Raw genomic sequence first — 13,197 nt, 5'->3', positions numbered from 1 at the left:
TGAAATGCGAGTGTACCAGGACCTGGGTGCAGAACTGGCCAATAGAAAGAGCGAGGTTTAACAAGGTCAAGGCGACCCTCTACAAGGGGGTGAAGTTTGAGCGACTGTACCCGGCATGTCGGTGGGTGACCTACGAAGGCCGGGAGCTGTTCTTTGGGTCGGCGGAAGAGGCAAAAGAATTTGTCAGAGACAAAGGACTGGCAGGAGAAGGTGGACTTTGAACTTTGGTGGAGATGCTTTGATGCTGCCGTTAATTTGCATTTGGAGCCATTTCTTGTTCGGCCTCTGGCTTGCTTTTTGTTCTTTGTTGGAAGATGGGGGGGGGGTTGATCTCTTTGTTTGGGCTTGGAGAGGGGTTGTTTTTGTTTGTTTGGACTAATGTTTAAGTGGGGGGGGGGGGGGGGGGGGGGGAATCAGTGGGGGGGAAATGACGCTAGGCACCATGGGCCAGGGCTGCCAGGCCCAGTCAGCAGTACATTTCCCTCCCCTCCGCCACCTCGTCTGCCTGGCCCACCTCATAATTTGTTCCTTGTCCAGGAAATCGTACGACCGCACCACCATCGCCATGGGCGGGCTAGTTCACGGAAGCGCAGTGAGGAGTGAATGGAAGGTTAGTGGGGGGATGGGAGCAGGGGTTGTTTCTGGGGGAATTGGGCGGGGGGAGGAAGGGGGTGTACTGCTGATGGGGGTAGGGCTTTTAAAGTGTAAGGGGGGGGGACCGATGATGGTGGCCGGCCAAGGGCGGACCTGAGGAGGTGCAGGACGCGGATCGGAGGCTGGCCCAAGAGCGACTATGGTTGATCCGGTGGCAAGTGTGAAGACCAACACCCGTTCCCAAACTGAACCCTCCCCTACTACCCATGTGCACAAGGTGTACTCCCAAATAGATTTATTTGTGCCGGATAAGACGTGGCAGGGGTGGTGGATATCGAGTATTCGGCAATAGTGGTGTCGGACCATGCCCTGCACTGGGTGGAACAAAGGGGGGCCCAGCGCCCGCAATGGAGGCTGGATGTGGGTCTGTTGGCAGAGGAAGAGGTGCGCGAACAGGTGAGGAAAGCCAATTGGGGTTATGTAGAGATTAATGATACGGGGGAGGTTTCGGTAGGTACGGTTTGAGAGGCACTGAAGGCAGTGGTCAGGGGGAGTCTATTTTGATTCGGGCACGTAGGGAGAAGGCGGAGCGGGCGGAGATAGAAAGGCTAGTGGAAGAAATCCTGCAGGTGGACAGGTGATATGCAGAGCCCCCGGAGGAAGGGCTGTTAAAGGAACGGCAGAGGCTGCAGATGGAATTAGGGCTGTTATCTACAGGGAAGGCAGTAGGGCAGTTGAGAAGGGTGAGAGGGACAGCACACCAGTTGAGGAAGCAAGAAACGACGAGAGAAATGAAATGAAATGAAAATCGATTATTGTCACAAGGCGGCTTCAAATGAAGTTACTGTGAAAAAACCCTAGTCACCACATTCCGGCGCGAATACAGTCGTGGACCCGACGGGGGTGAATGGGATGTTTGAGGAGTTTCATAGCAAATTGTTGAGTCGGAACCCCCAGCCGGGGAAGAGGGGATGAGGCGGTTTCTGGACGAGTTCGAGCTCCCAAAGGTTGATGAGGAGCTGGCGGAGGGCCTGGGCCCCAATTGGGCTGATAGAAGTAGTAGAGGGGCTGGAGGCGATGCAATCAGTTAAGGCCCCGGGACCGGAAGGGTACCCGGTGGAATTTTACAAGAAGTTCTCAGGCGTGTTGGGACCACTGTTGGTAAGGGCCTTCAATAAGGCAAAGGAGTCGGGAGTGTTCCCCCCGACGTTGTCACAGGCGTCGATCTCCCTCATTTTAAAGCGAGATAAGGTCCCGGAAAATTATGGGTCATACAGACCAATTCCCTGTTAAATGTAGATACCAAACTACTGGAGAAGATCCTGGCCACGAGGATCGAAGACTGTGTCCCAGCGGTAATAGGGGAGGACCAGACGGGGTTCATTAAGGGGATGCATTTGGCGACCAACATTAGGAGATTACTCAATATAATTATGATGCCTCCAGAGGGGCGCGGGTAGAGGTGATGGTGGTCATGGACGGAGAGAAGGCCTTTGATCGGGTTGAGTGGGAATACTTATGGGAGATCCTGGGGCAGTTTGGGTTTGGGCAGGGCTTTGTGGACTGAGTCCGGTTCCTATACCAGGCCTCGGTGGCGAGTGTACAGACGAACACCCCGTACCCAAACCGAACCCTCCCCTACTACCCACGTCACTGCCCAGTAGTAATTGATAAAATTCGGAAGAGCCATCCCTCGCCCCCGCTCCAGCAACACCTTCTTAGCCTGCGGGGCTTTACCCACCCAAACAAATCCCAAGATCACTGCATTCACTTTTTTAAAGAACGCCTTGGGGATAAAAATTGGAAGGCTCTGGAAAACAAACAAAAACCTCGGGACAGCTGTCATTTTAACAGTCTGTACCTGCTCCGCAATTGCCGTTCTTTAAAAAAGTGAATGCAGTGATCTCGGGATTTGTTTGGGCGGGTAAAACCCCGCAGGCTAAGAAGGTGCTGCTGGAGCGAGGGCGTGGGGGCCTGGCTCTTCCAAATTTTATCAATTACTACTGGGCGGCGAAGTGGGTAGTGGGGGAGGGTTCGGTTTGGGAACGGGTGGAGGCGGCCTCAAGTAGGGTCACGAGTTTAGGGGCACTGTTAACGCACCTCTGCCGTTCTCACCGGCCAGGTAGTCCACAAGCCTAGTTGTAGTGGTAGCCTTGAGGGTGTGGGGACAGTGGAGGCAGCACATGGGGCTGGAGAGGGCGTTGATGTGGGCACCGATATGTGATAACCATCAGTTTGCTCAGGATGGGGGGGTTTCGGAGGTGGCAGCGGGCAGGGATCGAAAGATTTGGAGATCTGTTTATAGATGAGAGTTTCCCGAGCTTGGAGGAGGAGTTTGCGTTGCCAGGTGGGAATGGGTTCCAGTATTTACAAGCGAGGGATTTTGTTCGGAGGCAGGTTTCGACCTTCCCGCACCTGCCGCACCAGAGACTGCAGGATAAGGTGGTGTCGAGAACAGGAGTAGGAGGTGAAGGTCTCAGAGATCTATAAGGAACTGATGGAGAGAGGGAGCCCCGATCGGGGAGATGAAGAGAAAGTGGGAAGAAGAGCTGGGTGGGGAGTTGGGGACCGGATTATGGGAGGCCCTGAGGCGAGTTAATGTATCCTTGTCGTGGGTCAGGCTGAGCCTGGTCCACAGGGCACACATGACTGTGGCCCGGATGAGCAGATTCTTTGAGGGGATGGAGGATAGGTGTGGGTGCTGTGCGGCGGGTCCTGCGAACCATGTCCATATGTTTTGGGCATGTTCAAGGCGGAGGGGTTTCTGGCAGGGGTTTACTGACGTCACGTCAAAGGTCTTAAAAATGAGGATGGTGCCGGGTTCAGAGGCGGCGATCTTTGGTGTGGCGGAAGATCCGGAAGCCCAAGGGGTGAGAGAGGACGATGTCCTGGCCTTTGCCTCACTCGTGGCCGGAGACGGATCGTACTAGGATGGTACTAGGATGGAAGGACTCAGAGCCCCCGAAGTGGGGGGTATGGGTTAGCGACATGGTGGGGTTTCTCAGACTCGAGAAAATTAAATTTACCTTGAGCGGTTCGGTGCAGGGGGTTGCTCGGAGGTGGCAGCCGTCCATCGACTTCTTCGAGAAAAATTAAGCTGTCAGCAGGAAGAAGTAGAGGGGAAGGATGGGAGTCATAGGAAAGATAAGTAAGGGCAGGAGAACCAACGGAGCAGGAGCTGGAAAGGTGGCACTGTTTGTGTAAGCCATGTTGGCTGGGGTTTCTTATGGGGGGGTTCGTTGGTTATAATGTGCTTTTGTTGAAATTTAACGTTTAAAATTAGTAAAATTATAAATGCCTCAATAAAATATTTTCTAAAGAAAAATATTCCCCCACCCAGAGTTTATTATGTACACTTGCTACCTCAGTGCTACCTCCAAATGAAATTCAACTTGGGGAGAAATTATTCAAGAGTCACGTGATAATCAGCAGGAGGTTTCCTTGTCATGTTCAATCTGAAGCCATGAGACTTCACGGGATCCAGAGACAATGTTGGGTCACTCAGGGCCACTACTATCTGACAGTATGCCACTATGACCCTCCCCAACTCTGGGGGTCTGCCCCGCCAGTGGGCCTGGACACACCCAAGGATGTTGATGGAGGATTCTCGGATATAGCTATAAAGACATTATTTTGTGAGTATGACTGTGTCAGGCTGGTTGACCTGTGGAACAGTTCTCCCAATGTTGGCAACAGTTCCCAGATATTAATTAGGAGAGCTTTGTAGGATCCCCTAGGTTGGTTGTGCTTTCGTCATGTCTTTGTTCAATGTGACGTCAGTAAACCCTAGTTGCAACTGAAAGCTCTGACTCGTCTTATTTTCTATAATCGTTGATGCAATTAAATGGCTTGCTGGGCTACTTCAGAGGGCAGGATGAAAGCAACCACATTGGTGGGGATATATAAATCAGACCAGCTAAGGAAGGCAGGCTTTCTTTCTCTCCCCCCCCCCCCCCCCCAGAACATTAATGAACAAGTTGTGATTTTCAAAGACAATCTGCTAGATTTGTGGTGACTTGTGCTGATTACTGCAATTTTATTCATTTATTTTTACAAACTGAATTCAACTTCTCAAATTGGGTTTGAAGTAATTTTGATTATTAGTCTGGGACTCAAAATTACTAATTTAATATTAAACTGGAGGGTTTCCTTTTTGGATACTGTAAGCATAGTAAAAGCTAACGTTTTGTGAATACAGACTCACTGGTTCTGAATTTACTTCTGCATTTGTGGCTAAGGCATATATAAAAAAAACTAAGCTACAAACCACATGTCAAATTGGTGTATTATATGAACTACAAACGTAGCATAGAAATATTTGCCATTTCACTTACCTCACCGTGGTGATAAGCTGACATTTCAGCCACTGATCCTGCCAACTGAGCAACCTTAACTTCTCGTTTGTCATTCCGCTTGAAACATGTAAACATAACTTTGCGTTGCCCTGGTTTTAAACCTGAAATAAATTTATACAAATGTTACAATACTAGTTTAAAGATAGAGTTTCACTTCTTTAATGTGTTTGTTCTGCATTTTGAACCATATCTATACAAAGCTTCAACTTCTAGAAAATAGGAAACTCCAGGATTGAGGTTGGGGGCTTTCTTCGGATATAGGGAAAAGTGAAAAAAAAAATCTCAGAATTCTGCTGTATAGTTATACATTCATTGAATGTGGGCGTCACTGAAAAGACCAGCATATATTGGCCATCCTTAATTACCCTGGAGAAGATGGTGGTGTGGCAGTTTTTTGAACCGCTGCAGTCCATGTGGTGTAGGTACACCCAGAATTCTGTTAGGGAAGGAATTCTAGGAATTTGATCCAACGACAGTGAAGGAATAGCAGAAGAAACCAGTAGGGGCTGGTTTAGCACACAGGGCTAAATCGCTGGCTTTTAAAGCAGACCAAGGCAGGCCAGCAGCACGGTTCGATTCCCGTACCAGCCTCCCCAAACAGGCGCTGGAATGTGGCGACTAGGGGCTTTTCACAGTAACTTCATTTGAAGCCTACTTGTGACAATAAGCGATTTTCATTTCATTTCATATAGTTCCAAGTCAAGATGGTATGTGACTTGGAGGAGAATTTGCAGGTGATGTTGTTCTCATGTGTCTACTGCCCTTGTCCTTCTAGGTATTCAAGGTCACAGGTTTAGAGGGTACTGTGAATGCCAACTACTTAGTTATGAATCTGGAGTAACACTAGGCCAGAATGGCTAAGGCAGCAGGTACCTTCCTTGAAGGACATTAGTGAACCACATTTTTTTCAAAAATAACAACCCAGTAATTTCATGATCATTCCTTTTTATTCCAAATTTATCAATTAATTTAAATTCACCCAGATGCCTTGTTGAAATTTTAGCTCTTGAATCCGGAGCATCTTCCGGACCTCTGGCTTACTAGCCCAATAATATTACTACTGCGCTATAATTTCACTTGTATAGTTAATCATTAACGCTAATTGGGAAGCAAAAATATCAAAAGTAGAACTCTTTATCGTCAAAATGTTCTTCTTGGGCACAATTCTGACGGGAGACCTATGCCATTAAGAAATAGAATAATGAACAAATTATAGGATAATTTCTAATCAGAAATACTTACCGTCAACAAGAGAAGGAATGGACCTTTCATTGTCAGAATTTGAGAAAAGGATTAATTCCTTGTTGATGAAGTCATTGTATGTCAAGTACTTTGTTGCTGCTCCATATAAATATTGCTGTAAAATTAGATGTTGAAAAGTAGATGTTGAAAAGTAGATGTTGAAAAGTGACAATCATAACAGCAAAACATAACATTGGCTAATAATGACTACAATTCAATATCACAGACCTCTGGCAACCCATGTAGCCGTCTCTGTCTTCTGTCTTCCATGAAATTGGTCAGCCATTCTTTTCGATCGTCTACCTTCTTTTTGCTGAAAGCCTGAAATGTGAAATTTTCTAATTGCAGCATTAAAGACAGCTGATAAACCATGGAAAGATCACTATGTTGCAGTTTCTAATTATCCATTAAGTTGCAATACCACTAAGGACTGCCTCACCAAATATACAGCTAATCAATCAAATCATGGATTAACTTAAAGAAACGTCTGCCAATGAAACACTTTGAATCACAAACTAATTTTTGTGCTTTCAATAAACAGGTGTTTATTTTAATGCATTATCCTGAAATGAATGGCAATATTGGTATCACAATGTTTAAATACAACGGGTGCAATCTAATGGAAAAGTTTCTAAGAGACATTTATGGCGGGTTTGCTGGACGTTTCCCGCCGGCTCTGCCAGTGAGTTCCCCACTGTTTTCTAATGACACTTAGTCATTCTTTTAGGCCCCGGAGAGTTTCTCACCGATTTAGCCCACGCTTCTTCATCACTGGGGAGCTCAACTCGTTGGCCAGACCGGCTCCTCAGAGATCAGGCCACCATTTTCAAAGGGTGCCCAGATCTCTAAGTGAACTTGTGGGTCCCTAAACGCCACGGCCCCTTCTTACCTGCCGTGCACCCCACCCTTCATTACCCCCTCTACCCTCCCTTCATGAGCAAGGCCCCCCCTCAGGCCCTAACTCTTGTCTATGCCACCCTGGCACCCTTGGCAGTGTCAGGGTGGCAGTGCCACGGTGTCAGCCTGGCAGCGCCATGGATTCCATGTTCCAGAGGGAGGGCTAACGGGCCAACATGCCTCATCCCTGACAACTTAGGGGCCTGCTATGGGAGCTCCCCCCCCCCAGGTGCAGTTTCACCTGGTCCACATTTGTGTGGACCAATACTAAACGGCACCCGGCTGTGGGCTCCCTGGGATGCCATTGGTTGTCGGGAGGCCGATAAATCCAAGGTGAGTAGGCATAGTAGATTTAAGACTTACTTAAGCGAGCACGGCTTGGTCATGCCCATTATGGGCGGGTTCCTGATCGCGACGCCTCACAAGACCTGGGTAAAACTCGTGAGGCGTACTGACTGCCGGGAAGCCCGTGGGAGGTTTCACCCGGCATCTACTGGCCATGCCACACTCATGTTCGAGTGCAAGGCGGCCAGTATATCCCGGCCAATATTTATGCTGAAAATGAGATATAAATGTTGGGTTTGGCCTAAAACATTGACATTTAAAACAGTGACAAGTTGTGATTTCTGTAATACAGTTATGTGTAATACCAGGGTAATTGCCGCATCGTCCTCCGGGCCAGTGTATCTAAACATTACGCGATGTCTATCCATATCAGCAAAGTATTCTTTTGCTTCTTTTGATGTACTGGTACCGAGACCTGTGTGAGACATCATATATTCCAGTCACTTTAGATGTGCATTTCCTATGGTTTTTACTTAACATTAGCTCTAGCGGGTACCTGCTATTGGCAGAATGAAACTCAACTCCAGTTCGAGAGTATATCAGCATTAAGAGAATGTGTTCACAGCTGTGCAAAAATACAAAATTTCTAAATTAAGTCAGAGTTTCCCTCACCTCCTGTGCTTTTTCCTTTTGAGTAAAGCTTTTACATTACAAACCTTTGTAATATTTCACTTTCCAAGATTTGTTGTTTTCCATTTGCTTTTTCCATTCATCAAATTCAGGAATGCTGTAGAATGCCAATTCTTGTTTATTTTTGGTAGCCTTAATTGGGAAAATAATATATTAAAACCATATTTTGATCAACGGCACTTAAAATTATAGACTATTCTGTGAAAACGACAGTAATTTTAAGGTTCAACTAACCTTTACAATAGGTGTAATGAATTCCTCCAAGAATTGATGTCTCAGAAGAGATGGCCAGTTATGATGAAAGAAGTTAATCAGCAAGCCTTTGATGTGAGAGCCATCCTGATCCTGTAACATTTAAAGATATGCAAAATCATACCAACTTTCAAGTTAGTCGTAGTGATAAATTGACAAAATTCATGAATTGTACAACAAATATTAACTAATTCATATCCCATATCAGTCCTCAGCCAAAATTAAACAAAAGGTGGAATCTTGTGGAGGTAATGGGGTCATGGTCATTTGATGGCGAAGTGGCAAGAGCCCCACATCACTTTCCGAGAAAGCCCATTGCATTTTGTGTCACTCAGGCACTTAACAGTCCAGAGGCAAGCCTGCCTCTACGATAACGGACTGAAGTCCCGCCTGCCGAGATCCTCCAGCCAATCAGAAGCCAGAATCTCTTCTGCGGCATGGCGGCACAGTGGTTAGCACTGTTACCTCACAGCTCCAGGCACCCGGATTCAATTCCAGCCTCGGGTGACTGTGTGGAGTTTGCACTTTCTGCCTGTGTCTGCGTGGGTTTCCTCTGGGGTGCTCCGGTTTCCTCCCATAGTCCAAAGATGTGCAGGTCAGGTGAATTGGTCATGCCCCTTAGTGTCCAAAAGTTTAGGTGAGGTTACTGTATTATGGGATAGGGTGGAGGCGTGGGCTTAAGTTGGGTGTTCTTTCCAAGGGCCAGTGCAAACGCGATGGGCTGAATGGCCTCCTTCTGCACTGTAAATTCTAAGGTAGTATTCAGCAGTGCCACTCAGGAGTCAGTAGCTGTTGCTGGCACTACACCCACCCCTCCACAGGCTTTCCCACCATGGATTTAATTGGGATGGCCCCGTGTATGGCCCTCCCACACTATTAAATGCTCTCCCTACCACCAAACTGGGCAGTGGTGGGGGTGGAAGAGCAGAAGATTCCATTCACAATCTTTCTTCGATTTATTTCATACTAAATTTGTTCTTCTTTCTTGTCTGCAAGTTGATCTACCTCTCTATATATTTGAGATTCTCTTATTGGTATGTCTCTGTTTCTAACTGTTTTTCTGCATTCCATCTTAGGGAGGCATTCCATGATCCAAGGCATTCAGTTGGGAGCAGTGCTCTCACAGGGAGCACAAAGAAAAGAAAATATTTGCCTTTATATAGTGCCTTTCTCACTGAAGCCACCCCAAAGCATTTTAATGTCAATTAATTATTTTGGTGTGTAGTCATTTTGAAGGTGGAAAGTGAAGCAACCAATTGCTTTGCAGCCAAGTCCTATGAATGGCAAGGAGATAAATGACTGATTATTCTGTTTTGGTTTTGTTTGTTGAGCGATAAATGGCCTGGAGCATTCACTTGATCCTCCATTGTCTTTTTGTATATTTCTCTCCCTCAATACCTCCTTCAAATTTGACTACCATTCTTTCTAGATGTCTACGTCTTCTCTTCCTTTTACTGACGATAATACACTTGCAGCCACAATCAGGGGCTCTCCGTGTGAATGAAAGGGGGTGGCATGCACATTCTACTGCCATGTGGTCTTTACCTTTTTATGTTATCTTACAGTGAAATCTGAATCTAGAAGTTGGTGAACTGCAGAACAGTTCTTGGATTGATGAAGAGAGGTATTAGCTGGCATTGAATCAGGGAAGTGAAATTAGACCAGCAGTTCAGCAAGGCCTGGATTCGCAGAGTGTGGCAGTAGCAACATGATCTGAATGAGACCCATAGATATGAGCCCCCCTTTTGTTAGGCTGCTCTAGTGACATCAATTAGAGAATATCCTGTCAATATTCAATTACAGCAAAAGCACAAAATATGCAGCTGAACACAAGTAATCCACTAATTGGCAGACAGCAGTCACAAGTGATTAAAGTGGTAATCACAATTACCAACAAATTATCTTTTTTTCCCCATTTGACATGGAAGCTATTCAAGTTGCTAGGAATGTTTCACCAAAAAAAAGTTGAATTACTGCTTTAGTGGGATCGGCCGTCATGAAGACCTAAATGATTAGGAGTTTGTGAGGGGACTCTATAATCTGTAACATTCAATCTGTGTTAATAAATCTCATCGAAATGGGCCAATTCCATAAGCCCCATTAAACATATCCTTTGCCAGTAAGATGGACACAAATAACTTCTAAGCAATGTTTTTTGATAGGAAATGGTTGGAAGGCAAACTAAAGCTAACATCAGGAAATTAATAGATTCCAGGAAGACACAACCCGACTCCTGCAGCCTAAACAGCAGCAATTTGTTCTGGATAATCCATTTATTTCAAAAATTCTAAAGCCAACCTGTAATGGAGGATCTATCCTTGTAAGGTGGTGACTGGGTCCTTCTATGATGTTCTGAGCACTGGTCAAGAACTAAGCTGTTAAATATGGACATTCTGACAACATCAGTTCCACAACAATATTGCAGCAAGACAAATGGAAGAAATTGATTTCACCCAGGTTATTAATTTACCTCATAACTGTCATACTAGTATTTCATCTGAAGCTAAGCTTCTAATCTCATATCCTCTCGAACACCAAGAATGTCTATTTTTACCTCCCTTATATCGCCCGTTTTCATCACTACCTCAGCCCACTTACAGCTGAAATCCTAATGTATTGTATATACAACTTCAGCCTCAACTATTTTAGTGTTCTCCATTCACCCAAACCCTGCTGTCTTTACCATAACTCACACTCAGTCCCATTAATCTATCATCGGTGTGCTTGCTGATCTATATTGAATTCTTGTGTACTAGCACTTCAATTTTTAAATTCTTGGCTTAGTATTCAATTCCCAGCATGGTCTCACCCCTTCCATGTCTGTAGCCACTTCCAAACTGACAGTCCTCCATGAACTCTGTATCCTGCAGCTCAGGCCCCTACATCAGCCACTTCTTTGACCCATCATTGGCAGCTATGCCTTCGGCCATTTAGGCCATGTTCTGGAATTCTCTCCTTACACTCTCCAGCTCTAAGACTTTGTTCAAAACTATTTGTTTGACCAAGGATTTGATTATTATTGGGTCATGATCATTTTTGTCTGAATATGCTCCTGTTAATCACCTTGGTATCTTTTACCATGTTAAATGTGCTAACCCAAGATGTTGCTGAGCATATAATTTGGATTTTCACTTCAAGGATAAATACCGCAAATTTCAGGAACCTTGGATAACGAGAGATATTGTAGGCCTCGTCAAAAAGAAAAAGGAGGCATTTGTCAGGGCTAGAAGGCTGGGGACAGACAAAGCCTGTGTGGAATATCAGGAAAGTAGGAAGGAACTTAAGCAAGGAGTCAGGAGGGCTAGAAGGGGTCACGAAAAGTCATTGGCAAATAGGGTTAAGGAAAATCCCATGGCTTTTTACACGTACATAAAAAGCAAGAGGGTAGCCAGGGAAAGGATTGGCCCACTGAAGGATAGGCAAGGGAATCTATGTGTGGAGCCAGAGGAAATGGGCGAGGTACTAAATGAATACTTTGCATCAGTATTCACCAAAGAGAAGGAATTGGTGGATGTTGTGTCTCGAGAAGGGTGTGCAGATAGCCTGGGTCACATTGAGATCCAAAAAGCTAAGGTGTTGGGCATCTTGAAAAATATTACGGTAGATAAGTCCCCAGGGCCTGATGGGATCTACCCCAGAATACTGAAGGAGGCTAGAGAGGAAATTGCTGAGGCCATGAAAAAAATCTTTGGATCCTCACTGTCTTCAGGTGATGTCCTGGAGAATAGCCAATGTTGTTCCTTTGTTTAAGAAGGGTAGCAAGGATAATCCAGGGAACTACAGGCCGGTGAGCCTTACGTCAGTGGGAGGGAAATTACTGGAGAGAATTCTTCGAGACAGGATCTACTCCCATTTGGAAGCAAATGGACGTATTAGTGAGAGGCAGCATGGTTTTGTGAAGGGGAGGTCGTGTCTCACTAACTTGATAGGGTTTTTCGAAGAGGTCACAAAGATGATTGATGCAGGTAGGGCAGTGGATGTTGTCTATATGGACTTCAGTAAGGCCTTTGACAAGGTCCCTCATGGTAGACTGGTACAAAAAGGTGAAGTCACACGGGATCAGGGGTGAGCTGGCAAGGTGGATACAGAACTGGCTAGGTCATAGAAGGCAGAGAGTAGCAATGGAAGGGTGCTTTTCTACTTGGGAGGGCTGTGACTAGTGGTGTTCCGCAGGGATCAGTGCTGGGACCTTTGCTGTTCGTAGTATATATAAATGATTTGGAGGAAAATGTAACTGGTCTGATTAGTAAGTTTGCAAACGACACAAAGGTTGGTGGAATTGTGGATAGCGATGAGGACTGTCAGAGGATACTGCAGGACTTAGATCGTTTGGAGACTTAGGCGGAGAGATGGCAAATGGAGTTTAATCCGGACAAATGTGAGGTAATGCATTTTGGAAGGTCTGATGCAGGTCGGGAATATACAGTGAATGGTAGAACCCTCAAGAGTATTGAAAATCAGAGAGATCTAGGTGTACAGGTCCACAGGTCACTGAAAGGGGCAACACAGGTGGAGAAGGTAGTCAAGAAGGCATATGGCATGCTTGCCTTCATTGGCTGGGGCATTGAGTATAAGAATTGGCAAGTCTTGTTGCAGCTGTATAGAACCTTGGTTAGGCCACACTTGGAGTATAGTGTTCAATTCTGGTCGCTACACTACCAGAAGGATGTGGAGGCTTTAGAGAGGGTGCAGAAGAGATTTACCAGGATGTTGCCTGGTATTGAGGGCATTAGCTATGAGGAGCGGTTGAATAAACTCAGTTTGTTCTCACTGGAACGACGGAGGTTGAGGTGCGACCTGATAGAGGTCTCCAAAATTATGAGGGGCATAGACAGAGTGGATAGTCAGAGGCTTTTCCCCAGGGTAGAGGGGTCAATTACTA

General features: G+C 45.9%; 1 protein-coding gene across 4 annotated transcripts in view; it reads right to left on the bottom strand.

The window, feature by feature from the left end:
- The window catches only part of LOC119966108 (DNA topoisomerase 2-beta-like), a 221,267-nt gene that overhangs the window by 94,617 nt on the left and 113,453 nt on the right, over positions 1 to 13,197 (bottom strand). For all 4 annotated transcript variants that reach the window (XM_038797331.1, XM_038797332.1, XM_038797333.1 and 1 more), the window contains 6 exons: positions 8,298 to 8,408; positions 8,090 to 8,195; positions 7,739 to 7,848; positions 6,420 to 6,512; positions 6,192 to 6,306; positions 4,929 to 5,050 (listed from right to left, as the gene is read on the bottom strand). In XM_038797331.1, coding sequence (XP_038653259.1) covers positions 4,929 to 5,050; positions 6,192 to 6,306; positions 6,420 to 6,512; positions 7,739 to 7,848; positions 8,090 to 8,195; positions 8,298 to 8,408 — 657 coding nt within the window. The remainder of the gene's footprint in view (positions 1 to 4,928; positions 5,051 to 6,191; positions 6,307 to 6,419; positions 6,513 to 7,738; positions 7,849 to 8,089; positions 8,196 to 8,297; positions 8,409 to 13,197) is intronic.

Source organism: Scyliorhinus canicula, chromosome 5, assembly GCF_902713615.1.
Source record: "Scyliorhinus canicula chromosome 5, sScyCan1.1, whole genome shotgun sequence".
NCBI lineage: Eukaryota > Metazoa > Chordata > Chondrichthyes > Carcharhiniformes > Scyliorhinidae > Scyliorhinus > Scyliorhinus canicula.
Note: the sequence above shows the minus strand (reverse complement) of the source record. Positions and strands in the feature narration are given on the sequence as shown.